The 26807-nt window shown below is 49.5% G+C and overlaps 1 protein-coding gene across 1 annotated transcript; it reads right to left on the bottom strand.

Moving 5' to 3' along the window:
• Positions 1-426: 426 nt before the first annotated feature.
• Positions 427-26016, bottom strand: YWHAB (tyrosine 3-monooxygenase/tryptophan 5-monooxygenase activation protein beta). Its single transcript, XM_055139207.1, has 6 exons — positions 25808-26016; positions 10533-10835; positions 7943-8066; positions 6450-6613; positions 2634-2729; positions 427-2376 (listed from the first exon to the last, which is right to left on the bottom strand). The coding sequence occupies exons 2-6, from the start codon at positions 10830-10832 to the stop codon at positions 2320-2322; spliced, it is 741 nt and encodes a 246-aa protein (XP_054995182.1). The 5' UTR covers positions 10833-10835; positions 25808-26016; the 3' UTR covers positions 427-2319.
• Between the last annotated feature and the right edge of the window lie 791 nt (positions 26017-26807).

Below are 26807 nucleotides of genomic sequence, written 5' to 3'. Positions count from 1 at the left end.
TGACTCTAGCTCTAGGTGAAATAAAGCAGTAGCCTTTTCCCCCCCTTTTTAAAGTGTCAATTAGGGGGCTGGAGTGATAGCACAGCGGGTAGGGCGTTTGCCTTGCACGCGGCCAACCCGGGTTCGAATCCCAGCATCCCATATGGTCCCCTGAGCACTGCCAGGGGTAATTCCTGAGTGCAGAGCCAGGAGTAACCCCTGTGCATCGCCAGGTGTGACCCAAAAAGCAAAAAAATAAAATAAAATAAAATAAAATAAAATAAAGTGTCAATTAGACTCCCTAACTAGGGCTGATAGTTAAGGTGCATTCAGCTGACCCTGGTGATCCCCAGCACTGCCTACACTCTCTCTCTCTCTCCCCTCCCTTCCCACCACACTAGTTCAGCTAATGGTGAAGATGGTGCCACATATCAATTCACAGGCAACTAACTGATAAAATTTTTTATTTCACTTTTGAGTTTTTACACTTTTCCTGATTATTCCGTGTAAGGTGGAAACTAGAACTGTTTAAAAGACACACACAAATCTAGTACATCAATAACCGGGGATTTTTCTTTTTTTTTCTATACTATTTTCACAACCACGGGAGTGCTCGCTAGGCAATATGACCAGCACAGAAGCAAACGTGAGGCAGAACACTGGTAAGGAAAAACAAAGCAAGAAAGAGCGCCCAGATATACAGACAGGCTCGTTCCACACTCACTACTGCATTTTCAAGCGCCGAGGATTAACTGCACATTTTTGTTCAGCTAGAAAGGGAAGGGATATTTTTTTTTGTTTTGTTTTTTGTGGGTTTTTTTTTTTTGGTTTGGTTTAAAATCAGTGCATGAATGATTTTTTTTTCTCATTTCAGCAGATGGACAAACAGATGGACACTACAGCTAGGTGGAATGTTGAGGGGGGGAGGGAGCACTGTGAGACTGGTAGGCCTGGCTCGTCTTGATTCTCCCCGTTGCAGTGTTCACGCGACTTCCCTGTGCTAGAGTCTTGTTGGAGCATGTCTGTGAACCTGGCTGGATGGGGAGACCGGGGAGATCTGGTGACAGGTACTAACAAGCGCAATCGGGGCTGGCTGCAATGTAGGGAGAAATCACGGTTACTTCAGATACTTCGATGATTCAAATCTTGGTCTGACTGCGGAGCAACCACGGTGCCGAGAATTGGAGGAAGATGGAGCTGAGGGGGGCGGGGGTGTGGGAGGGGCTGGAAGTTCCTCCCAGGTCTGGGAAGGACCCACTCACCAAAGTGCTCGGGCTTCTCTCCCCCTTCCGCGTCCCCCTCCCCACCTGGGCAGGATCAAACAACGAGCAAATAATAATAAAAAAAAGGATTCCAACAAACAAACAAACAAAAATCCCAGAAGTCCAAAAGCAGAAGAACAGAAAAGTAAAGAGGGAAGAGGAAATCAAAGCCAACCATGAGAGGAAGGGCAGCAGGTGCGAATGTTTCGATTTCAAAAATTTAAAGCCCCGAGCTGGAGTCCTCCCGGCTGGAAGGCGGGCTCGGCACAACACTGGTCTTGCAGGTGTTTTCCAGGAGACAGATAAGGCCAGCCGTGAGAGACACGGCTTTCTTAAGCTCGTGGTTACAAGGGAAACAGATTCCACTACTGAAGCCAATTGGTAACATTGCTGAAGAAAAGGGGGTTTAGTCACGTGGTTAGAGGAGCACTGGACCTCTTCAGAATGTCAGAGCTCAGTATCTGCCACAAGGAATTTCGATTTTGGCCTTCGCGTCTCCTTAAGAGGATGACACTGCAGACGCCCGCAGTCAGGAACGTCTGACAGCAACAGCCCAAGTGTGTCTAAGGCCTGAGCCACAGGCAGAATCACTGCGAATCTCCAGGAAACCTGAATGCCATGGATGACAGGTGTCTCCCGCCAAGTCCCAGCGTCACAATATAATCTCTATAACTTTCTGTACAACTTTACAATGGAACTGTATTTCAGTGACTCTTGAGATCAGATTACACTTCCCAAAAAGTTACACATAATTCAGGTCTGTTTTTTTTTTCTACCAGTAAGAGTTCTGCTAAGTTACAAAACCCCATAATCACAGTGTTCAGTTTTTGAAAATTAAACACACAGTAATCCTGTCAATGTTAATCAAAATCAAAACTTCAGAATGCCGTGGCATTTATGTGACCAATCTGAGGTTTAGATACGAATACCAGCTGTTCATCCCATGAACCATTTTTGCTAGGCTGAGGCTGTGAAAAATCGAAAGTCGATGTACGATTTTTTTGTTTTTATATCGCACAGAGGGATATATGTGGAGGGTACAGAGTGACAGTGAACAGATCACGAAGCACGGCAGGCATTAGTTCTCTCCCTCCCCAGCGTCTCCTTCATCTCCCTGGTTTTCCGACGTCCACAGCTGCAAGAGAAAAACGAAAGACATGATCAAAATAAGGCTAAACTATATTCAGAGGTGGGGCTGGGGGGAGCTGTATCATTGTATTTCCTCTCAAATGTTTACAATTTTTCTGCAACTACTGCAGAGATGACTGTGAAGATGTCACCCTAACCCATTTTACTATACTCCCAGGCTACAAATCACCTGAGTACTGGACAACAGTGCAGCGCCGAGAACTACAAGCCCCTCCTAACAGTGACCCCATCATCGGTACTTACAGTGAGGTTGTCCCTAAGCAACTGCATGATCAGAGTGCTGTCTTTGTAAGATTCCTCATTCAGTGTGTCCAGCTCAGCAATTGCTTCATCAAATGCCTGAAACAGAGAACGCACAGTTTCTTGGGAGGTAGTGTAGTCCAGCGGATACATATTTCCTCTTCCTATACAGGATCTGGGTCAGGGGTACCAAGATCATACTCACAGTTGTCAGCAAACATAAAATACATGTTTGAAAGCACCAATACTGAAGTGAAACCAGGGGCACTACACTGAGACTAAAGACCAAAGCCTCCTTCCCAGGACACAAATGCCCCGAGCAAGTGCCGTCCACCTCATATTCTGACCGGTGACGAAGGCAAGTTTGAAACAGGTGCCTATTCTACTTGGGATATTCTGAAGATCAAGCAAACCTTTGGGGGCTGGAGCGATAGATAGCACAGCAGGGAGGGCATTTGCCTTGTACGCGGCTGACCCAAGTTCGATTCCCAGCATCCCACAGGGTCCCCTGAGCACCGCCAGGAGTAACCCCTGAGCATCACCGGGTGTGACCCAAAAAGGAAAAAAAAAAAAAAGCAAACCTTTGAGAAAATAGAGTGATGGATAACAGGAGAAGGAACCACATCATAAAAAAAATAAATAAATAATTTCTTAGAAATCTGACCAAAATTCCTAAATTAAGAAAAAAAACTATTCTATTTCGAATCAGCAGGTTTTAACCTATTAACCCAATATTTACTCAGTTATCTCAATTAAGTTCATTTTGTGCAGATTAACGATTTCTTCTCTAGCAGGGCTGAGGGCCCCAGGGATGACTCCAGGTGGTTCTCGGGAGGGACATTTGGGTCACCCATGCAAGACATATGCTCCGCCCCTCTGAGATCGGGTGGATGATAGTTCAATTACCAAGGATGTTTCTAATATTCCTCTTTCACCCAAAACGAAAAGATCTGAATACAATGGACAAAGAGAAAACTTAAATCTGATGCAAATGAGTGACAAAGCTTTGAGAATTAATTTTAGACATTTAAAGGAGGGGCCAGAAAGAGAGTACAGTGGGTGTTTGCCTTGCACACGGCTGACCTGGGTTCGATCCCTGGCATTCCATCTAGTCCTGTGAGCACCACCAGGAGTAATTCCTGCGTGCAGAGCTGGGAGTAACCTCTGAGCATTGCTGGCTGTAATCCAAACAGCCAAAAATACCAACCAAACAAAATTTAAGGACTCCCCCCCCACCACCACCACCACATTTAAAGTCTACAAAAATACGTGGACCGGGGCTGGAGCGATAGCACAGCGGGTAGGGCGTTTGCCTTGCACGCGGCCGACCCCAGTTCTAATCCCAGCATCCCATATGGTCCCCTGAGCACCGCCAGGGGTAATTCCTGAGTGAAGAGCCAGGAATAACCCCTGAGCATCGCCGGGTGTGACCCAAAAACAAAAACAAAACAAAACAAAAAAAAAGCGTGGACAAGCTGGTAGAAGATAATCCAGCGAAGTCCAATTTCTTTCTTCATTTCCGGGGCTGGAGCCCAGCACGGCAGGCAGGTGCTCGCCATGCACACGGCAACCCTGCCTGGGCTCAACCCCTGGCACCCCACAGGGTTCCAACCCCATGAGAAGATATCCCTGAGCACAGAGCCAGGAGGAAGTCCTGAGCGCCTCTGAGTAAGACCCCAAACAACACCCCACGCCACCCCCCAAAAAACCCAACAAAACAGTCATAACCTCAAATCAGTACAGGGTAGATCAACGCAGGGCCTAAGAAGGCTCCAAGCCTGACAGAAGGGCGGAGCGACAGCACAGCGGGGAGGGCACCGCCTCCTGCCTGCACACAGCTTACCCGGGTCTGATCCTCAGCATTCCTCATGGTCCTCCCGAGCATCGCCGGGTATGGCCCAAAAACAAACAAAATAAGCCTTTGTGCCGCCACTCGAGATCGACCCCGGAGGCAACTGAACCACTTTGGACACGAGCGGCGCCCCCAAAATGCCTCCAAACTGTGTGCTCGGAGCTACTGGCCCAGGCGCCGCCAGCGAGTGATGCAATTACCAAAAGAATTTTCCCTGGACTTCATATAGAAATCCAAAACCGCGCAGCTGATATCGCAGCCGCTCGACCTAATATCTCCTGATTGTCAGCAACGTGTAAATGTTCCTTTTTAGCAGGGCTTACCGTGGGGGGAAACTCCAAACAATAGTACTGAGTTTTTTGTTGAAGGGTAAAAGATTGTAGCGATAGAATTTTAGGCAGAATTTTCCCTGGACTTTATATAGAAACCCAAAACCGCACGGCCGCGGCAGCCTAATGTCATCTAATCATCAGCAATATGAAATGGTTCCTTTGTAACGGGTTGGACTTTGGGGGGACCATAATAGGGTTAAAGTTTGTAGTGACGTGTAATTTCTGGCTGTACTTTCCCTGGACTTTATACAGAAATTCAAAGCCGTGAGGCCGCTGCCATGACCGCGCGACCTAATGTCATTTAATCATAAGCAATATGAAATGGTTCCTTTTTAACGGGTCGGACTTTGGTGGGAAATCCTAACAAGAATAGTAAGTCTTTTGTTGAAATATTGAAGGCAATCAAAGTGGTAGCCATCTCTATAGACTGAACTAAGCCATATCCCCAAGCCGGCTGAGAAGAAATATCCTTCTTTCTTGGGAAGAAACGAGGCGTGGCGTTAACCATAGTATGATGTCCATTAAGCTGACACGGACCTGGTGGCATGGGAATGGGATACAAGGGAATAAATTATTATGTACTTGGAACAGCGGGACGCTGGTGGAATCTCGAGCCGGGGCCGATACCAGCATATTACTTTTGGTTCCAGAAACTGCTGGCAGACATTCTACCAGACTATCAACTAAGCCAGAGCCCCACGCCGGCTGATGACGGGAAATAACCATCTTTTTCGTTTTTTTTTCCCTTTGTCAGGCAGCGTGGTGATTACTAAACAGGCGTGAACTCGGTGGCGCGGGACGAGGGGGGGAGGGAAAAATAGAAAAGTTATGTAACAAACAGCGGGACTTAATATCTCTACATTCTCAGCAATGGAGAACTATCAAATGCTTCCTTGACAGTAGGACTGTCTTTTCTTTTTTGGGGGGAAACCCTAGCAACAATAGTGAGTTATGTGTTGAAACATGGAATGTAACCAAGATAAAGCGTAAACAAAGTGAAATTTATCACTTTCAAGGGCAGGGACTGGGGAGGCGGGAGGGGGCGGGAGGTATAATGGGGTGGTTGGTGATGGAATATGGGCACTGGTGAAGGGTAGGGTGTTTGAGTATTATATAACTGACATAATCCTGAGAACTATGTAACCCTCCACATGGTGATTCAATAAAATTAAAAAAAAAAAAAAAGAAGAAGATTGCCATGAACGTAAAAAAAAAAAAAAAAAATGCTTGACAAGAACTAGCTTCACCAGAATTCTAGAGTCTCAAGCCACACTTACAACACACAAAACCAGAGTTTCTTGAAAAGGTGAAAGGAATAGGTCTGCATTTATTTCATAAATAACAAATACTCCTACCCCAGAAAATCTTCGAGAAGCTCCCAGTGACGGGCTCAGGAGACAGCGCATCAGGTAGGGCTCTTGCCTGGCACATAGCTGACCCTGGTTCCACCCCCTGCACCTAATATGATTGACCTAATTATGGTCCTACCCCAGAGCCAGGAATAAACCGTGTAAGGCCAGGTGTGGCCCCCAAACAAAAAACAAAAGTCTCACTGAATTAGATTAAGCTAATTAGGAAGTAATAAAAGCATGAGGCCTACTCCACCGTGATCGGAAACCAGAGGGTCGTTCTCACCGTTTTCGCCAGGCTGCAAGCCTTTTCCGGGGAGTTTAGGATCTCATAGTAAAAGACTGAGAAATTCAGTGCCAAGCCAAGTCGAATCGGATGTGTAGGCTGCATTTCCTTCTTACTAATTTCAAACGCTTCCTGGTAAGCCTGCTGGGAGTTCGACACGGTGGCTGCAAAGAAAAGCAACAAACATCAAAGGCTGGGCTCTCGCTGAGGCTGTCATGATGCCTAACAAGGTAGGATGGAACAATGACCTACCAAATGAGGCTGTACTTCCACCATTTCATTAATAAGCATTCGTTAAATGTTTAAGTCAAATATGACATTAAATGCAAGAGGAAAAACAAAGACCACTGTCACCACATCATCTAAGCAATTAACAAGGACAAATCACATATCCAGCATGACACACGGAAAGAACAAAGTTGAGGGGCAGAAACCATAGAACAGCAGGGAGGGCATTTGCCTGTGCGAGGCCGGCCCGGGTTTGATCTCCAGCATCCCACATGGTCCCCTGAGCATATCCAATAGTAATTCCTGAGTGCAGAGCCAGGAGTAACTAACCCCTGTGCATCGCTGGGTGTTACCCAAAAAGGGAAAAATAAATAAATAAATAAATAAAAAGAATGAAACTTGGGGCTGGAGCAAAAGCACAGCGGGTAGGGCATTTGCCTTGCATGCGGCCGACCCAGGTTCGGTCCCCAGCATCCCATATGGTCCCCTGAGCACTGCCAGGAGTAATTCCTGAGTGAAGAGCCAGGAGTGACCCCTGTGCATTGCCGGATGTGACCCAAAAAGCAAAAAAAAAAGTTAAAAAAAAAATGAATGAAACTTGAACAGCTAGAAAGTGGACTGGAGCGACAGTACAGCGGGTAGGGCATTCTCCTTGCACGTGGCCAACCCAGGTCCGATCCCTGGCATCCCACATAGTTCCCTGAGCACCGCCAGGAGTGATTCCTGAGCGTAGAGCCAGGAGTCACCCAAGCACTGCCACGAGTGGCAAAAACAAACACTCAATCAAAAAAACTACTCGATTCCCAGCATCCCATAAGGTCCCCGAGCACCGCCAGGAGTGATTCCTGAGTGCAGAGCCAGAAGTAACTCCCGAGTATCGCCGGTGTGACCCAAAAAGCAAAAAACCAAAAAACAAACTACATGCTAACCTGTCTGTAAACGCGCCGCTGAACCAGACTTCCAGTGACCGACACTGCCCCCCAGAGACACTCTCATCTGCCATCTCCCACCATCCCATTTATCGCAGGTCAGCCCTTAAAAACTCTTGGTGCTGCAAGAGGGGCATTACCCCTGGTGGGTGCGCCCCCATGGGGCTAGCGTGCTCTCAGGACCAGGGGCCCCCGCACGGAGAAGCCCCTCGCGTCTCCACTGAGCGCAGCCCCTCACAGCGCTTGTCTATACTTGCAACATCATCCATCCTGAACAAAAGAGGGTTAAGATGACTCTGCAGGAAGGCTGGCTCTCCTCACAGCCAAGTCACTTACTTTGCTTACTGTCTCCAGATGCCACCTCAGAAAGGTATCTAAAGTAATCTCCTTTCATTTTCAAGTAGAATACCTTACTTTCTGGTTGTGTAGCATTGGGAATAAGGTATTTGTCCAACAGCTCCTGAAAAAACAATTCACATTCATTCCGTTAAGATTCTGGAAGCATCATGTACAAGACGTTAAAAATATGTGAGACTCGAGAAACACTACTATGTCTAAGTAATTTTTCTGAAGATTACAAGAAAGCTTATTTTTTCATCCAACGTTCTTAAATGGTTCTTAGGTCTGTCACAACAAGAGGTGACTGCTTTTCCTATGTTAAAAATTATTCTGAGCATCCAGAAGGGGCTGATTAAATAATAACCGCATCCCTGCATGCTATCCAGGCCTTAAAAATGACAATATGAACTCCACTGATGACAACAAAAATTATGAGTGGATTAAAAAAGCAGATGATCAGTATCACATGAATCCTGTTTAAATATTAAGACGTGTACATATGCACAACTAGGTAAAAGGAAAGTCTTTTTAACAATACGTTAGTATGGTTCTCTAGGTGACAGAACTACAACTGATTGTTTCTTTTTTATACTTCTCTTCCCTTTGCTGGGGGAAAAAACCCAACAACCCCCCAAACGAAATAAACAGTGGTATTCCATAATCAAAGAGGAAAATTCTCTCAATTTTGGAAGGAAAAAGGTTATTAACAGAATTACGCTTAGACTCACACCATGAATTACGCTCAGACTCACACAGCCCTGGGTAGGAATCCCGCCTGACTGCGACTGTGCACCCCGACTACTGCCTGATCAGCTGAGCCTCAGTTTCCAGGGCCCAGTGGGGAAACGCACACATTCTGAGCTTAAAGGTGCTTAGCAAGTGCCTGGCATGTAGTAAGCACTCGAAAGGAGCTAAAACTAGGGCTGGAGCGGAAGCACAGTTGGGAGGGCATTTGCCTTGCACGCAGCCGACCGGGTTCAATTCCCAGCATCTCATTTGGTCCCCCGAGCACCGCCAGGAGTAATTCCTGAGTGCAGAACCAGGAGTAACCCCTGAGCATTGCTGGGTGTGACCCAAAGAGAGAGAGAGAGAGAGAGAGAGAGAGAGAGAGAGAGAGAGAGAGAAAGGAACAACAAAAAAGTAGCTAAAACTATTATCCATAATAAATTCCTTTAAACATGTATGCTTACAACAAAAGCAGTTCTGAAGGAGTCCAGGCTTCTTATACAGAGCAATATTTTTGAAGAGCTGTTTTAGAATGTGGCATCCTGAAAAACTGGTTAAGAGGCAGTAAGTACCACGCTTTCCTTCCCATTCTTTCAGATGCTCTTAAAAGCAGGTGGACATTTCAAGAATTATGGAACTTTCTTGCCCCTGGAATGCATGCCGTACTTCATCTGAATATCAAACGAACCTAACATTCAGGAATTAGGGCATGGCAACAAACCCCCAAATTACCGACAGGCAACAAATTTAGCCAGGACACTGACAGAGAGCTGAATGTAGCAGCTGAGTTGTAAGGGGGTTTCAGCAAAGAAAAAAGAGGCAAGAGTCAGCTGTGGTGCTCTCTGCAGAGAGAGGGGTCCAGCCCCTGGAAGCCAGGCGCCTGGCTTTCGGAGAAAAGTGGCACGGGCAGGACTTTGGAGAGGCAGCGCCCCAAGAGAGGGACTGCTTTTCCCTTCAAAGCCGTCCTCACCTCGCATTTTTATCTGGTTTTCTCTGGAAGAAAAGAAAAGTTCCCAGTGGGATCAGGATGGAGGGAAAAACAGTGTGATCATGAGACTTGCTCTAGGACACGCCGCCCTCTCAACCTCCCCCAGCTCACGGTCAGAGTGAAGGCAGTTAGGAGTCCCTCATCTGAATAAGATTCACTGAGAACACAAGAAAGGAGCGGCTCCTCATCTGGCTCAGAGATGCAGGCCTGGACGGACAGGTGTCCTTGAGTATCAGACAGAAAACAGAACCTGACACTGTCAGGCCCGGGGTGTGAACGCTGAAAGCCAACTCAACTTTCTGCTCATCTCCTGTCCAGGAGGTGACACCCCTACTTGTGTGTGTGTGTGTGTGTGTGTTTATTGTGGTGCTGGAGACTGAAGTCAGGTCAGTCATGTGCCTTAACCTCTAGACTATCTCTCTGGTATCTCTCTGGTCCTGGTGTGTGTGTGTGTGTGTGTGTGTGTGTGTGTGTGTGTGTGTGTTGTGTGTGTGTTGTGTGTGTGTGTGTGTGTGTGTGTGTGTGTTTACTGTGGTGCTGGAGACTGAAGTCAGGTCAGCCATGTGAAAAGCAAGTGCCTTAACCTCTAGACTATCTCTCTGGTCCTGACCTCAATTTCTAAAGAAGAGATGAAGGGATGCTGATGAAATGTTCTTATTCACAGGTCCTTTGAAGTCAGAGGAAAATACCCCATAAGCTGATGAAGAGAGAGGTGAGAAAAATCACATCCCATCCTTCAAACTAGGTGTAAACGGTGTGCAGCTTTCCAGTATATTCTGAACCCTTCCTCTCCTGGGCTGCCCGGAAGCATGTGTCTGTGCGCTGAGTTAACCCCACCGGGAACCGCTGCGAGCAGAGAAACCAGCCTCTTACCAGCACGTCATTGCAGATGTCCTGCAGCTCGGCCTCGATCTTCTCGCGGTACTCCTTGCCCATCTGCTGCTTCTTCTCGTTCCTCTCCGTCTTCTGTTCGATGCTGGAGATGACGCGCCAGGAAGAACGGCGGGCACCCACCACGTTCTTGTAGGCCACCGAGAGCAGGTTCCTCTCTTCGTTGGAGAGTTCGTGCCCCTGCTCCGTGACGGCCTTCATGGCCGCAGCCATGTCGTCATAGCGCTCGGCCTGCTCGGCCAGCTTGGCCTTCTGCACAAGCTCACTTTTATCCATGGTCATTCCCTGGAGCCAGAGAGAGAGCAAAAGGAAATGTCAGGATTCAGTGCTCAGGAAACCGAACGCGTGAATCCTCCTCCAGCCAGCTGCGAAGCAGCATGCCCACCACGTGAGAGAGCCACTGCCAAAGGCCGCCAACACACCCACCACGAGTCCTACAGGGTCAGGACGTTTTTATTATTCTGGCCAAGAAATCTTCCCAACAGCCCTAGAATGTTCACAACAGTTCCCTATTTTTTGGTTGACAAATCTGTGTGTTATTGGGATAGTGTGAGGAGCTCTCCGAACATCCCCGAAGCAGAAGATGCTTTTTAGCGTATGCTACACAGTGCCCATCAAACAGGTACTTGGAAAATAGGAGCCATTATTATCACGGCTTCTGCAACTTGCTGATCCTCACTGCAGAGGAAAGCACAAACCGAGGGCGGCACAAGTGGCTCTACCCAGCCCCGTTCTGCTACTGGCGAGGGGAAAGTAGGAGCACTACAGCTCCCAGGGGGCAGAGGACAAAGGCCCCTGCATGAAAAGTGCTTTCAAGGTTTAAAGCCCTGGACAAAAATAGGCACTTATTCTCTAGTAATAGGTATAAGGTATGAAAGAACGTATATTATAAATGCACAGCAAAAGAACCCTAAACTGTAAGAGTGATTTAAACCATTAAAAAGTGATTTTGAAATAGACAAAAACCCTCGTGACTTCATTCTATCAATCTTCGACATCCTTTATTTTTGTTTGTCATTTAGGCCACACCGACTGGTGTTCAGGGCTTAGTCCTGGCTTTGCACTCAGGGATTACTCCTGGAGGACTTGGGATGGGGGCCCACGTGGGGCGCCAGGAACTGAACCCAGGAGAATTCAGGGCACGTGCCCTACCCGCCGTGCTTTGCTCTGGCCTGGCACATCCTTTATACACCAATCAGCAAATACCTCTTGGGTGAGTCAACCCATCTTAGAACACAAGTCACCACTTGTAGATTTTGGAAAATATGTATCTAAAAATTATCAACCATTAATTTAAATTTCAATACATTCACCCTACCAAGTAACAGTAGTAAGCCTTTTTCCCTTTCCCTCTGGGTCCACAACAGGAGGTGCTCAAGGCACCACATGGGTGCTAGGGACCAAGCCGGGGTCGGCTGCAAGCAAGGCAAAGGCAAATGAACGTCCTACTCCAGGGCGTATGCTTATATCTCGGAACAAAATTCTCCTGATGCTGGGATCACAATCTAAGGCTCTAAAAATGAGTGACAATTTTTAAATAGCAAAGTAACACATGCCCCTTCTCCTTTAAAAGGTTTTTTTACGCATATCATTTAGTAATTACGCTTTCAAGGGAGAAAATTGTTTTGTTTTGTTTTTTGAGTCACACTTGGTGATGCTCAGGGGTTACACCTGGCGCTGCACTCAGGATTTACTCCTGGTGGTGCGTGGGGGAACTGCATGGGATGCAGGAGCTCAAACTTGGTTTGGCTGCATGCAAGGCAGGTGCACTACGCACTTACAGAACTATCACTCTTGCGCTCAAGGGGGAAATTCTATTAAACTCTACCTCTGTAGCACTGTCGCACTGTCATCCCATTGTTCATCAATTTTGCTCGAACGGGCACTAGTAACATCTCCATTTGTGAGACTTGTTACTGTTTTTGGCATATCGAATAGCCAGGCTCTGCCGTGCGGGCGGGATACTCTCGGTAGCTTGCCGGGCTTTCCAAGAGGGACAGAGGAATCACACCCGGGTTGGCCACGTACGAGGCAAACGCCCTACCCGCTGTGCTAGGGCGAACACTCCAGTCCAGCTCTACGTCATTAAAAAAAAAAAAGTTTTTAGATAGTGTCCAACAAAGAGATACAGCTCCTGGGGCTGGAGATAGTGTAGTGCATGGGGCGCTTGCCCTGCGTGCAGACAACCCAGGTTTGATGCCCGGCATCCCATATGGTCCCCCGAGCTTGCCAGAAGTGATTCCTGAATGCAGAACCAGGAGTTATCCCTGAACACTAGTGGGTGTGAACCCCTCCTCAGAAAAGATACACCTCAAGGGGCTGGAGTGACAGCACAGCGGGTAGGGCGTTTGCCTTGCACGCGGCCGACCCAGGTTCGAATCCCAGCATCCCATATGGTCCCCTGAGCACCGCCAGGAGTAATTCCTGAGTGTAGAGCCAGGAGTAACCCCTGTGCATCGCCGGGTGTGACCCCCCAAAAAAAAAGAAAAGATACACCTCAAATCTAGATCGTTCAGAGTTGGTTCTCTGAAAAGAATTCCACTTTTCCCCACTCCTTATCCTCTAAAGTCAGACTGAGCCGTGCCCTATATAAGGCTCGCTAATTCTAAGTTTACATCCAGCGAAGCAATCTTCACCTTGCTCCGTCTGACATTTTCACCCACATCCCTCGAACGAGACTGTGATAGAGGTAACGATCCTCATGAAATATTCCATTTGCTATTCTACACTTCCTAGCACCTCCCTGCACCCAGAAGTCACGTGGCTGGCTCTCCCCAACAAAATGCAGGCAGAAACGATGCTACTTTCAGAGCAACGCTGCTCAAGCCCACGGGCGTCCCTGGCTCCTCTCCGACAGAAGCCATGTCGGAGGCCATGTGCTCCAGGCCACTGCTGCTCAACCAGGGGCCAGGTGGCCCCTGTGGCCCTCCCACCCCGGGATATTCCAAAGCGGCCAAAGCATTACACCAGAGGCCAACCAGTAGGACAGGGAAACCCCAGGAAGAAAAAGAGGTCAGAGGGAGGTCATGATCTGGAAAAGGCCGAGAAACACTAGCTGACGCGTCCCCAGAAGGCTGCGGAGGGCAGAGAAGCCTGCAGCCCTGCAACGGTCAAGCCCCCGAGACGGTGGTGACTCCTTGTTACCTCAACAGAGCCTCGTGGGCACCAACTGACACATGCAAAGCACTCTACCCGTGGACTTCCAATGACACACTCTCAGGCCGTCTCCACTTCTTGGCCAGAGGTCCTTTGTTTTCTGTTTTGGAGCCACACCCAAGCGGCGCTCTGGGCGTTCCTGGCTCCCCGGAAAGCCTTTTCCTTTAGGATGTTATCCCCATCAGCGAGTCGCCCTCCCCGATCATCCCTGAAAGTGAGGGAGAAGCAGAGAGAAGACGACTTTTTATAAAACCAACTCTGGGAATGTTCCAGTCTGCAGAACAGCTCAAGGTTAAGAGGCACTTAGTGGCATGCTCCCCCGTTCACGAACAGGGCCAGGGAGAAGGCCCAAAGGCCTGGAATGCATATTGTGAATGCAGGAGCCCTGCTGGGTCCAATCCCTGGCATCACAAGGTCCCTCTGCATTCCAGGAGTGGCCCCTTAGGACCTCCCAAATGGAAACGGCATATAGCTCCAAGTAAAATGGGGCCTTCCTCATTTAGGACCGACTATTTCAAGCTTGTTGTCACTGCAAAAAGCAGTTTGAGACGGAAAGACACCAAATAAGCCTTATAAAATATATACAGGCACTGGAGCGATAGCACAGCGGGTAGGGCATTTGCCTTGCACGCAGCCGACCTGGGTTCGATTCCCAGCATCCCATATGGTCCCCCGAGCACCACCAAGAGTAATTCCTGAGTGCAAATCAGGAGTAACCCCTGTGCATCGCTGGGTGTGACCCAAAAAAGGAAAAATTAAATAGATATTTTAAAATATATATATACACACACATACATCCTGGGGGTATATGCTAGGTCACTCTTGGCCCCTGACTATAGGGAGGACAAGAGGAAGGAAATTAAGGGGAGACAAGGAAGAGAGAGATGGGAAGCAGTGGGGAACAGAGGCAAAGGGGACCCCAGTACACGGGTAAAGAAGTGGTAGAGCTAAATCTCCAAGCTGCAGTCAACCACGGAAACAAGAGACCCAAGCTTCAATAACCAGACTTAAAAAGCTGCTTGTCACGGTGGCAGGTTGGGAAGGGTGTGGAGACAGGGAGGAAACGTGGCGGAGGGATTGGTGCTGAAACACAGTATGCCTAAAACCCAACCATTAACTTTGTAAAATCATGATGCTTTTAATAAAAATAAGCATCTACATCCTAGGTCCTGGGATGTAGCTCAAAAGCAGAGCACACACACCTGGTGTATCCAGACCCTAGGCTTGACTGACCTCCAGCAGCACCACCACCGACAAAATGTATTTATCCCTGTTTAAAAATTGTATTACACACACACAACTTACAACAAACAAAAACAGCCAAATGTCCTGATGCCTCCTGCTTATGTAACTTTTGACTTATATAACAAGGATTTTGAAGCAGCTAAACCAATTTCAACAGGAAATGGGTTACACAACACCAGCACTTCGGAGGAAGGCAACAGGCAAGGGAGATGCGAAACTGCTCCTATTTCTCCATCTACGCTCACCCTCCCGTCCGCAACTCTCCCCGAGTCCCACCGCGAGTCCCACCGCTCTCGGTCTCATCAGCTTAAGCCCTTCACCTGGAACCCTTCTGAAAGCAGTGAACAAGTCACTTCCTGCTCAGAATTCTTTGAAGTTCCCAGCTGCCTGGAGTCAAGTCAGCCCCTGGCTGCCGCCCAGCGACAGCTTTCTAACCTATCTTCCCAGCCTTTTGCCCAAAGAGCTTTCCACAGCGCCGAGCCTCTGCCAAAATGCTGTCCTTATAGAGAATGCGCTTTTCCGGGCCTTTGCTCACCAAGTCTCTTGCCCTACCTGGAATACCCTCTCCCGTCTACTCCGCACACAAAGGCCTGCAGAGCGTGGCTCAGACACCGTCTCCGCCTGACAGCCCTTTCAGGCTCTTCTGCCCAAGTTGGTGCCACATACAGTGGTGAACTTCATTCTGAATTTAAATGGAGCTAAATTAAAAAATAAAAATCACTGTCCTGGCAACATTTCCTCAGAACTAATGGGGGGGGGGGGGAGAGAGAGGAGGATAGAGAGAGAGGGGGGGAGAGAGGGAAGACAGAGACAGATCTTACGTCCCTTACTAGCCCCAGACTCCTTTAAGGAGTATTTCCCACACTTCTTACACATAATCAATGTGAAAATTATTTGCTACCTGAGCAATTCCAAAATGAAAGACTAAAACACGACTGCCTGCATTCCTCTCAAAGAACTGAGTACCTCTTCTTCACAAGTATATTAAAGCTGTCTGGGGCTCATGCCTCACTCGGGAACTCCCCGCCTCAAAATGACTTCTGGTCAAAGTCCTCCACAATTTGGCTCTTCTCGTAACTCCCTTGAGTTTGCGCGCGCGCACGTGTGTGTGTGTGTGTGTGTGTGTGTGTGTGTGTGCGCGCGCGCGCGCGCGAGCTGAGGCGGGTGCTGGGGTTTGGGCAGTACTGGCCATCCGGGAGCCTGAGCCGGCCACGTGCAAGGCAGGCCCATCTCCGCGGGCACATTCCTCCTGAGGGTTTCTCTCTCCGCCACAGTTCTCTAACGTGGGTGTTTCTCTCGGGCCAACTATCACTGCACACCCGATAGCTGTCATGCTCAAACAGGCCCGGAATTGCTTCTGTAGTTTCCTTCACTTGCTCTCCTAGCTGCTTCCTGTCTCTGTAAACCCTCCGCGTCCACGTGACTCCCTCAGACCCGCCTCGGAATCCACAAGCACCCGCCGTCCACACCGCACAGGCTCGGGCTTCTCCACACCTGTCTAGGGCCCATGAGAAGCAGGGGCCATTCAGAGCGTCCAGATGCGCGTCCTCAGAGGCACCTGCACACTGGGTCCTCACTGAACGCCCAAAATTGTGCCAACCCCACAACGAGCGCTCAAGTCTCTGTTCATTAACTAGCATGGGGAGAGCAAGAAAAAGCAAGTGCTATCAGCCCCTGAGACCGCACCAGAGGACCAGGTGTAAGCACTGACTTACTGGACCTCTCACCTATGGGCCGGGGACAGCAGCATCTCCCTCAAGAGCACTGTGAAAATGAGGCAGGAATGTCAAGAACAGTGAATGTGGAAATCTGAAGGGCTACTATTCCTCACAGAACCCACACATCACTGCTTCCTCCCCGAAATGCACACCTGGATCTAGTACATATAAAACACACACCAGTAAAAGTCCAGATTAGGACCACAGAAAGTAAATATGATAATCCTTTTTACTGTTGTTGTTTTGGGGCCACACCCAGCGACGCTCAGGAATTACTCCTGCTGGTGCGGGGGGGGGGGGGGGTGTCATATGGGCTGCTGGGAGCTGGGCCCGCCCTACCCGAGACTATCTCCGTGGCCTTGTGACTGTTGTAATGTCAAGATTCCCAGGCATACCCTCTCACCGGGAACACATGTTGATTGTTCCCCTTCTATTTATTGGCTCATAACTGGATTTTTCAGAGATGCCAACTAAGGTCGAGTAGGAATGGTTTATAATCAGGACATAATTTTCTTTTAAGATGGTAAAGCTGGCCCCAAGGAGCCAGTGCACAGCGTACCCGGGGTCTGTGTGTGCACAGCCAGGTCTGCCCGATGGATGTCCTCAAGGCCAGAGAAGGCCACACGCCAGAACATTGGGAAGCACATCCAGGCTAAATAAACAACTGCTTAGTGAAAAGTTGCAAGCAACTCAAACAGCCAACGAGGGGTTGCTAAAAAGAGAGACCGGTATTCTAAGATTACATAGCCAACCAAGGAAGGGCCTCGATGTCACAGGGAGATCTGTTAAAGAGATAACTGGGAGCAAAGAGAAGAGAAGCTGTACAGTAGTAGTTCATTTTTGTTAAAATCCCCTAAAGAATACTATAAATTCTAAAGCTACCCATGAAGTAGGATATGTAATAAATTAAAAAAAAAATTACATCAGGGGGCTGGAGCGATAGCACAGCGGGTAGGGCATTTGCCTTGCACGCAGCCTTCCCAGCATCCCGTATGGTCCCCTGAGCACCGCCAGGAGTGATTCCTGAGTGCAGAGCCAGGAGTAACCCCTGTGCATTGCCAGGTGTGACCCAAAAAGCAAAAATAAAAATAAATAAAAATCAGACAGTAAATGCTGAAACAAGAAACCGACCTAGCCCCTATTATATATCCTTTCTTGGCCCAAAGTAGTTTTCTCTGCAGGCCTGAATGCAAAGAGGCCATGTCCCAGAGGCCACAGCAGAGACAGAGGTGAGAGCGAGGTCCGTGGAACAAGAATGTGTATCCATCACTGAGGCTCACTTTTGGGTTTTTGCTTTTTTAGAACCAGGAATGTAGCTTGAGTAGAGAAAAACTCTTGCAAATGTGAGGCCCTGAATCTGATCCCCAACACCACAAAACACAGAATAAAAACACTGCCAAGGGCAATCCCACAATTCTAAAATCTTCATTTTTCTTTTTTTTTTTTTTTGCTTTTTGGGTCACACACAGCAGTGCACAGGGGTTACTCCTGGCTCTGCACTCGGGAATCACTCCTGGCAGTGCTGGGGGCCCATATGGGATGCTGGGAATCGAACCCGGTTGGCCGAGTGCAAGGCAAATGCCCTACCCGCTGTGCTATCGCTCCAGCCCCCAATCTTGAGCTTTAATTTGGTTTGTCAGATTTAACATAAGAAGCCATTATCTATCAGGTGTCTGGGACTATAGAAACTACCATGAAATGAGCGGCGTCTGCATTTATGAAGGTGCTAACAGAAGAAACCTGACTTCTGAAAAGAAACAGGTGATTAAATAAACAACTGCTTTCAGTCTGTTTCCCTGTTAAAGGGAGGCGACTGGTGACTGGACAAGGTGATGGACAGAGGAGGGGTCAATAGGCAAATATTCTTATTCCAGGAACTCTTTTATCATTGAGAGGAATTCAAAAAGAAATACAAAGAGAGGGGCTGGGGAGGATGCTTGCCTTGCGTGGAACTGACCTGGGTTCGATCCCAGCACCCTACATGGTCCCGAGCACAGAGCCAGGAGTGGCCCAACCCCACCCATCCCTGCCATGAAGTGGCCAAGTATGGCTCTGCCCTCATAGAGCAGGGCACCTACGAAGGTTACAGTGCTTCTCCTGCAGGCGCTAGATGGCAGGGCTGGGGTATGGCTCAGCGGCAGATAAATTTCAGGTACCCCCCCCCAAACGGGGTACTAGCTTGGTATTATGAGTTGGTGGGATTCTGTACAGGAGAGAACAAGATTATTCCAGGTAGTGACAGGAAGCATCAAGGTAGAAAGTACACAGATGTTTTCTTAGAAGACTAGGTATCAAAGGCCACAGCAGATAACGACACAAGCAATCCTGACTCGGGGAGGAATCGCGCAGGGGTGAGCTCACAGCCCGGCCCTAAAGTTTCCACTGGCCCTGGCACTACCAGCGGAGAGGCACCACCGAGTCTGTCCACAGGGCACTCTGCTGAAGCAGGCATGGATGCCAGGCTCCTGCAGGAGGGACCGAGAAAGTTCTTGGGACCAGGTGGTTGGTGGGTGTTGCCCAGAAAAGTACTCCCGGCTCTTCAAACTACTCACTGAGCAACGCCCACTCGAAGAATGTCTGTATGCCATTCCACACACAATCCTCGGAGTCCTGTAATAAGTGCAATTCCATTCAGACTCACAGGCTTTTTGTTAGCCAATTAAACCCAGCATGCCTGAAATACAAAGTCACTGGCTTTGACTGGTGCTTGGAAAATACTGAATTGTGAAAGGAAACTGCACTTCAAACTGTATTTCAAACGTCCGCCCCTCACTCGCAGGCTTGCTGAATGCTGTCAATTATGTCCAACTGAAGGGTTAAGTGGTAATGAGCCCTTCCAGCCAGACGTCACAGGATACAACAGGAACTTGGTTTCTTGACTTCAAGTGACCAATCCAAAATACTGCATGCAACTTCCGATCCCCAAAGACCACCCAGCCAGCTATCTTCCCTATAGGGTTTCGAAGTTTCAAGCCCACCAACACAACGGGGGGACCCGGTTCCATTTGCCAGCACTACACACCAACCCACAGTTCATCTGACCTCTGTGAAATCTGTTTTCTCCCTCGTAAAACCGGCAAAACTACTTAATAGAGCCCTTCTAAGGCACGTCAGTGCAACATTTTGTAAGCTACAAGCGAATGGCCGCCAACGTAGATGTGTCTCACACAAGGTCTAACCAAAAAGGTCAGCCAGTGAAGGGCACTTACGATGTACCTCAGTTCTTCTAAATCCAGCTGGCCAAAATGAGAGGAATAAAGATCTTTAGAGGAGAGAGGCACAAGGCACATTAGAGCCAAGGGGAGAGCCTCAGGTCCTGGGGCGCCTGTGTCACAGGCAGGCCTGGATCCATCCCTGGAACTGCCATGTGTGGAGCCAAGACCAAAAGGAAACAGTGGGAAACAGAAAGGGGCAGGTCACCCTACCTTGGGTCACACCTCAGCCCAGCAGAGCAGTCACGGGGTCAGAGAGAGAATACCGTGGGCAAGGCGCCTGCGTGACCAGGTAAAATCCCCAGCACCCACTGATGGTACCCAAAGCACGCCAGGAATGATTCCTAATACAGAGCCAGCAGGATGTCCTGAGCTGGACCACCCAAAATAATAACCAATTAAATAGCATTTATCAGCTTATATGAAATGTCTATTGGCTTCCACACTAGATTATGAGCTTCAGGGAGGAGCCAGGCTTTTATCACTGGGCGCCCAATTTCAGGCTAATCTGAAACCAGTTGGTTAATTGATGCTTTTTTTTTTTTTTTTAAAGAGTGAAAAGGCTGTTGTTTCTTTACGTGGACAGAGGTGGGCAAACCACGGCTCACCTATGTGGCTCTGTGTACTCACACTGCCTCAGACTTCTTTCGGACAGGCACCAGCTTAGCGCCAGCTGAGATGACCCTGTACTTTTTGACTAAATGTTTTCTACTTACTGCTATATAAATGTTTTCTACTTACTGCTATTTAAGCTTAGTGTCAACAAGCCCTTGGGAGAATGTTCAATCATCTCTATTCAATCAGGTGGCTACACAGAAGTCACATCACTGGTTTTCAAGGTTTTTTTTTTTAAGAAAAAAAAACCCACAAAATATTCATCTTTTACCATCTACCTAAGTGTGCAAAGCCCTTAAGGGTTTATTTCAACTCACTGAATCCTGCCTCCTGTGCTGCAGGTGACGAGTTCCCCTTTTGAGAGGCCAAGGGTAACCTGCCCGTGTCACACAGGTCTGTCTATCTTCTCGGTTCCGCTTTCTTCTATGCAGCACTAGTCCTTAAAGATCAATTAAGATTCTTGGGGGCTGGAGCAATAGCACAGCGGGTAGGGCGTTTGCCTTGCACACGGCCAACCTGGGTTCAATTCCCAGCATCCCATGTGGTCCCCCGAGCACCGCCAGGAGTAATTCCTGAGTGCATGAGCCAGGAATGACCCCTGTGCACCGCTGGGTGTGACCCAAAAAGAAAAAAAAAAAAAAAGCCACATCTGTTTTAGAATTGGCCGTAAGTTTTGTTTTTAGCCACACTTGGCGATGCTCAGGAGTTACTCCTGACTCTGCACTCAGGAATCACTCCTGGCAGTGCTTGGGGAACGACATGGAGACCTCCCTGGGCTGGCAGTATGCAAGGCAAACATCCTACCTGCTGTACCTGCTCTGGTCCCCAGCCTTAGTGTCTTAACTGCTTATTTTATCTCTAAAATGGTGCTTTTGGTGTGGACACCCAGTGTCAGAGACAGAACCGAAAACCTCACACACGCCAGGCAGGGGGCCTGCCCCTTGGACCATATGCTATGACCTCCTCAAATCAATATAAAATCCAAAGATATGAAAAATAACAAATGCCAAAAACTCATCTGTGGCTGTCAAGCTTTTTTCTGTGTGTGAGAAGTAGTTTCATTTAGAAAGTGAGCGAGAAAGAAAGACGAGAACGAGACCATCCCACAGAGAAACACCGCACTCCAAGACGGAATGGGCAGGAGCCGCCGGAAGGGAGAACAGCTCTGCAAGGCCGAGAACATTCCGTGGGAAAACATTAAAGGCGAGCGCTCCTATCTGCCTCACTGTCACCGCCCAGCTCCGATCTGGTCATTCAGAAATAACTTACTGTTGAGGCTCTTAGGAAAAACAATGAAATTAACTAAGCAGGTTGGGGGGGTAACCGCCCAGAGGATAGGTCCTGATGCTCAATCCCCTCCCCGCAGTCAGCTGAGGATGGCCTATTCTCAAGGTCACCAATGACACTATAATTATATATATGTAAAAAAAAAACCAACCTCAAGTATGCCCATATTAGAAGATCTTTAGGAAAAGAAAGCTGTGATGACTGTTAGCACATATCTCACAAAATACAAGGTGTTTTTTGCCTATTCTGTCCCCTTAAGTGTTCGATCCCCTCAGAAAAAAGTCCCTCAGAGTCTGTTTTTACAATGAGATTCCAATAAAGACCCAGAAAACGCTAAAGCTTAAAAGTTGCTGTTCTAATTAATTTCTTGCTCCTGGAATTAAACAATTTTAGTGTGAACTGTCACCTCTAGGAAAATGAAGGAACACAGGAACTTAAAAGTCCTTTCACAAGTAAATCCTAGTTCATCCTCTATGGCAGCAATTGGGGCCAAATAACCCGGGTGTCCCCAGGATATTCCAAGGGGGGTCACAGGTGAAAACCGAAAATGTTGGGGAGATGGTATGGCATAAAACTAGGGAGTCAACTGGCAGGAAGGGGGACATGGTCAAAAAACAAAGTTAAAAAACACCGCTCTACTGGATCTTTTTTTTTTTTGGGGGGGGGGTCACACCCAGCGATGCACAGGGGGTTATTCCTGGCTCTGCACTCAGGAATCACTCCTGGCGGTGCCCAGGGGACCATACGGGATGCTGGGAATCGAACCTGGATTGGCTGCATGTAAGGCAAATGCCCTACCCACTGTGCTATTGTTCCAGTCCCTCTACTGTATAGTTAAAGGAAAATGGCTTTATCTGGTGTCATTCACTTCAAAAGCAGGGAGCAAAATAGGATGTGATTATTTAGAATTTCTTCCCTACAAGGTAGACATCTCTTCATCTGCCCAACAAAACGTTGGAAAATCTACAAATCTACAGGAAAAGATAAAGACATTAATGCTAATGGTTCAGTCAAATTCCATTAGCTCAACAACCTAGATGACTACATGACACAAAAATACACATTTTGTTCTATCACATTAGGACCAGGATCATTATGACAGTGTGACACAAAGTAATCAATGACACTTTTTCCTAGCATGAGACAGGATTCAAAAATCTAGCTTTTCCATAAGGTACTCCCTGGTGGCAAGCTAGCAATATCGGCCCTTCAGGCTAGATGAATTGATTTCCCCCAGTAAATCACATTATATTTATCCACAATAGCAGTGTCATCCCGTGGTTCATCGATTTGCTCGAATAGGCACCAGTAACGTCTCCATTGTGAGACTTGATGTTACTGTTTTTTGGCATATTGAATACGCCACAGGTAGCTTGCCGGGCTCTCCGAGAGGGACGAAGGAATCGAACCCGCGTCGACTGCGTGCAAGGCAAAACACCCTACCCGCTGTGCTAACGCTCCAGCCCTCTATCAGAACTTTATTAACTTGTCCACAATAAGAGCTGGAAATCCCACTGAACACGCAACAGGATACAGTAATGGTAAAAAAATGTGTCCCTTTAAATGTTTAAAAGATACATTTAAATACTTTCTTTCACATGAAAAAGACCTAAGCTGTTCTAGTACTAGTAGAAATCAGTCATCCAGACAGAATTCCTGCCTTTGATTTCTGCTTTGAGCACTTCCCTGTACCGTATGCTGTGCTCACTCCTGGCAGATCAAGCTTCTCTGGGCTTCAGTCTCCTCCCTGTGAAGACAGGGCCCGTAGCACTTGTGTATCATGGGTACTGGGTGTTATGAAGACCTAATGTGTAAAATGCTTAGAACAGAGCTTGGCACATAGTAAGCAATGTAAGAGGTAGGCATTTGATGACAGATAATTGTCTGACGCTGGTGACTAAGTGGCTGGAGTCAAGACATGGGGGGATTCTCATGTGACCACACCAGAGAGGGCACCTTACACACACGCCATCTCTCATCTGGAGCATTCATAAATGCAGCCAAATGACTTTTATTACAGATAATATCCCAGATACTCCTTCTGAGTTTGCCGCAACACATTAAAGGCAAGTGCCATTTAGTTGCAGAGTGCACATGAAAGAATGGAGATGCTAGGCACAGGATAAACTATCATTTTTTTTTTGAGGGGGAAGCAACACGCACGCAACATGGGCTCATCAGAATGCACCTGTGCACCAAACAACAGAACATGCTATTTAACAATCAGTTTCCTTTTAAAGTCCTCATGAGACAGGAGAGACTAGAGGCAGGAAATCAAAGGGGGAGATTAAGTAATATGCTGAAAAATCCAGTTCGAAAATACGGCGTGCAAGACCTGAAATCAAATGTATCTGGGTCCAAGTCCAGCGTTCTATTTCTGTGCCCAAACAGGCAGAAAGGCACTTTTTGCAGCTGCCCAGATCCCTGGAAAGGCTGCGTGAGGAGCTAGCGATGTGAGAATCTGCCCCGCCTGGTTTGATGAAGGCTGCCTTCCCAGCCTACAGAGTTCCAATTCTAAAATGGCTTCAGTTTAGCACCAGCGCAGCATGCCGGGAAGTGTGGGGAAGAGGATGGGGCAGCAACCAGACTCCAGGGGCCGACAGTTCAGAAACGTGCTGCTGATGAAGGAGGATACCCGGTTTCTGAGAATGAGGTGCGTGGGCACCCCCTTTCCTCAGTCCTCACCTGCAGGGCGGGTGAAGGTTCTCCCACAGCACTGCCTGAGGCAAGGCCACTCTTTGGCAGTTTCCTACTGGATGACTGCATCTCCCATTTTGTAGATGACACCGTTTTTAAACGGGCAGCTCAGGCCTTTCATTCCCCCGGCCCCCCTCCTGTGCTGTTAGGGAATTAGATGCAGGGAAAGATGAGGCCTCGCTGAAGAGGGAAGAGAACACTAGCCCACAAAGGCACACTTGCGAGCATATTTTACATCGGGGGAAGGAAGGGCAGACGGCCGAGGCGTGAGCCCACCGTCCAATGCCACGACGGCCCGGTGGCTTCCCAGGCGCGATCGCGTTCAGCAGAGGGAGAACCGAGCCCGGCCCCCTGCCCCGGTCTCTGCGGCCCCCTGACAGCCTCCCCTCCTAGACACCCTCCCAACACCATCTCGCCAGCAGAGCCTGTCTTCCCCCCAAGGAGAGCCCCTGATGCGCTCTGGCTTTACCAAAGAGGGAAGAGAGAAAAAAAAAAACAATAAAAAAAACAAAAAACAAAAAAACGAGAAGAAAAGGGTGCAACAGAGGCGTTTTACAGAGAAAGACTGGCAGACCACATCGCCACCTCCAAACACCCTGCGGAAACACACGGTTTCTCCATTTGCAACAGACACCCCCCCCAACAAAAAAGAAAAAGGAAAAAAAACCCTCCGTCCTCTGAATAAAGGGGGCCGATGCGCCCCCCCACCCCATCCATCCCCTTCCCCCATCCACGGGGGCGGCCACCCGGCAAATCCCAGGCGGAAAACGTGCTAACGCACCGTGATGGGGGGGGATGGGGGCTGAGGACACAAAAGACCCGGCCTCTAAAACGCTGGTACCCAACCGTGCGGGTGGGGTGGGCGGGGGGGGGGGAAGAGAAGACCCCCGTTCTGGCATTTTCGATGTCAGGTATTTATTTATTTATTTATTTGGGGTTCGGTGTAGGGAACCGGTCCTAGAACCAAATCCTTTTATTTTCCCTCCCCTCCTCCTCCTCCTCCATCCGAATCTCAGTCCCGGGCATCCCCCTCCCTCCCCCGACCCGGCCCGGCCCGGGGGGCGCCGCGGGGCGGGGGCTCGGCCCGCGCGCTCCGCCCAAGGTTAAAAGCCCTTCCCCGGCCCGCCGGGCCCCCGCCCGCGTTCGGTCCGCCCGGCCCGATCCCCGGGGCCGCGGGCCCGGAAGCAGGGCGGGGCGGGCGGCGGGGTGCGCGCGCGCGGCCCCCGGAGTCCCCGCGCGAGGGGCCCGCCCGGGGCCCGGGACCCGCGCCCCGGCCCGGAGGCCCCCGGGGGCCGCGCGCGCCGCGCCCCACGCCGAACGGACTCACCGAGGGACGGCTCCGAGGGCGGCGCTGGGACGCGGGCGGGCGACGCTGCAGGCGCGGGGACGGCTTCCTCGGCGAGCGCACTCCTCCTCCTCCTCCGCTTCCTCCTCCTCTCCCTCCTCCTCCGGCGGCGGCGGCGGCGGCGGCGGCACCTAGCCCGGCTCCGGAACCCGCGGCAACGGTGGCGGCGGCTCCACTTCCGCTCGGCTCCCCACTTCCGCTCCGCCCGAAGCCCCGCCCGGGCCCGCAGCCGCCTGCTGATTGGGCGAGCGGCGCACGGGGTCGCCCCGGCCGCCCTCGAGGGGCGCTGACGGAGGGCCGGGGAGGGAGGAGCGCGGCGGGCCGGGCGGAGCGGGACGGAAATGGGGGGTGGGGAGCGGAAAGAGGAGGCGGCGGCGGGAGAGGGGGCGGAGCCCAGGGGGCCGAGGGGTGGTCCCGGCAGCGGGGCGTGTGGGAACGGGGAGAACCGGGCGGGGTGGGGGGGCGCGGGGCCTGCGCATCCGTCTCCCCCCTCCCGCCTCCCCCCTCCCCCAGCACCCCCTGGGCGATGCCCTTCGGGAGATGCCTCGAGGGACCAAGTCTCCGCGGTCCCCCAACCCGCTTTCTCAACCTTCAGCTCTTCCAAGGCCTCTTTATTTATTTATTTATTTATTTTTTTGCTTTTTGGGTCACACCCGGCAATGCACAGGGCTCACCCCTGGCTCATGCACTCAGGAATTACCCCTGGCGGTGCCCGGGGGACCCTATGGGATGCTGGGAATCGAACCCCGGTCGATCGCGTGCGAGGCAAACGCCCTCCTCGCTATGCTATCGCTCCAGCCCCTCGCCAAGGCCTCTTAAACCTTCGTTCTGCAAAAAAAATGCCTCTCACCTGGGCTCCCTCCCTTTCATTCATTCTTGGAATCAAAAAAAAAAAAAAAGGAGGCCTTGAGCAGGCTTGGAGACAGCAGGGAACAAGACAGATAGGACACTGCTGTGGAGGTTTGCCGTCTGGTGGGAGAAA

The sequence above is a fragment of the Sorex araneus genome, chromosome 5 (assembly GCF_027595985.1).
Source record: "Sorex araneus isolate mSorAra2 chromosome 5, mSorAra2.pri, whole genome shotgun sequence".
NCBI lineage: Eukaryota > Metazoa > Chordata > Mammalia > Eulipotyphla > Soricidae > Sorex > Sorex araneus.
Note: the sequence above shows the minus strand (reverse complement) of the source record. Positions and strands in the feature narration are given on the sequence as shown.

Bases quoted from the DNA above. Each gene is read 5' to 3' on its own strand.
- YWHAB (XM_055139207.1), bottom strand. From the start codon at position 10,832: ATGACCATGGATAAAAGTGAGCTTGTGCAGAAGGCCAAGCTGGCCGAG. The intron at 8,067-10,532 runs GTAAGAGGCTGG...TTGTTTTTTCAG, and splicing joins ACATCTGCAATGACGTGCTG to GAGCTGTTGGACAAATACCT. The intron at 2,377-2,633 runs GTAAGTACCGAT...TTTCTCTTGCAG, and splicing joins TGCTTAGGGACAACCTCACT to CTGTGGACGTCGGAAAACCA.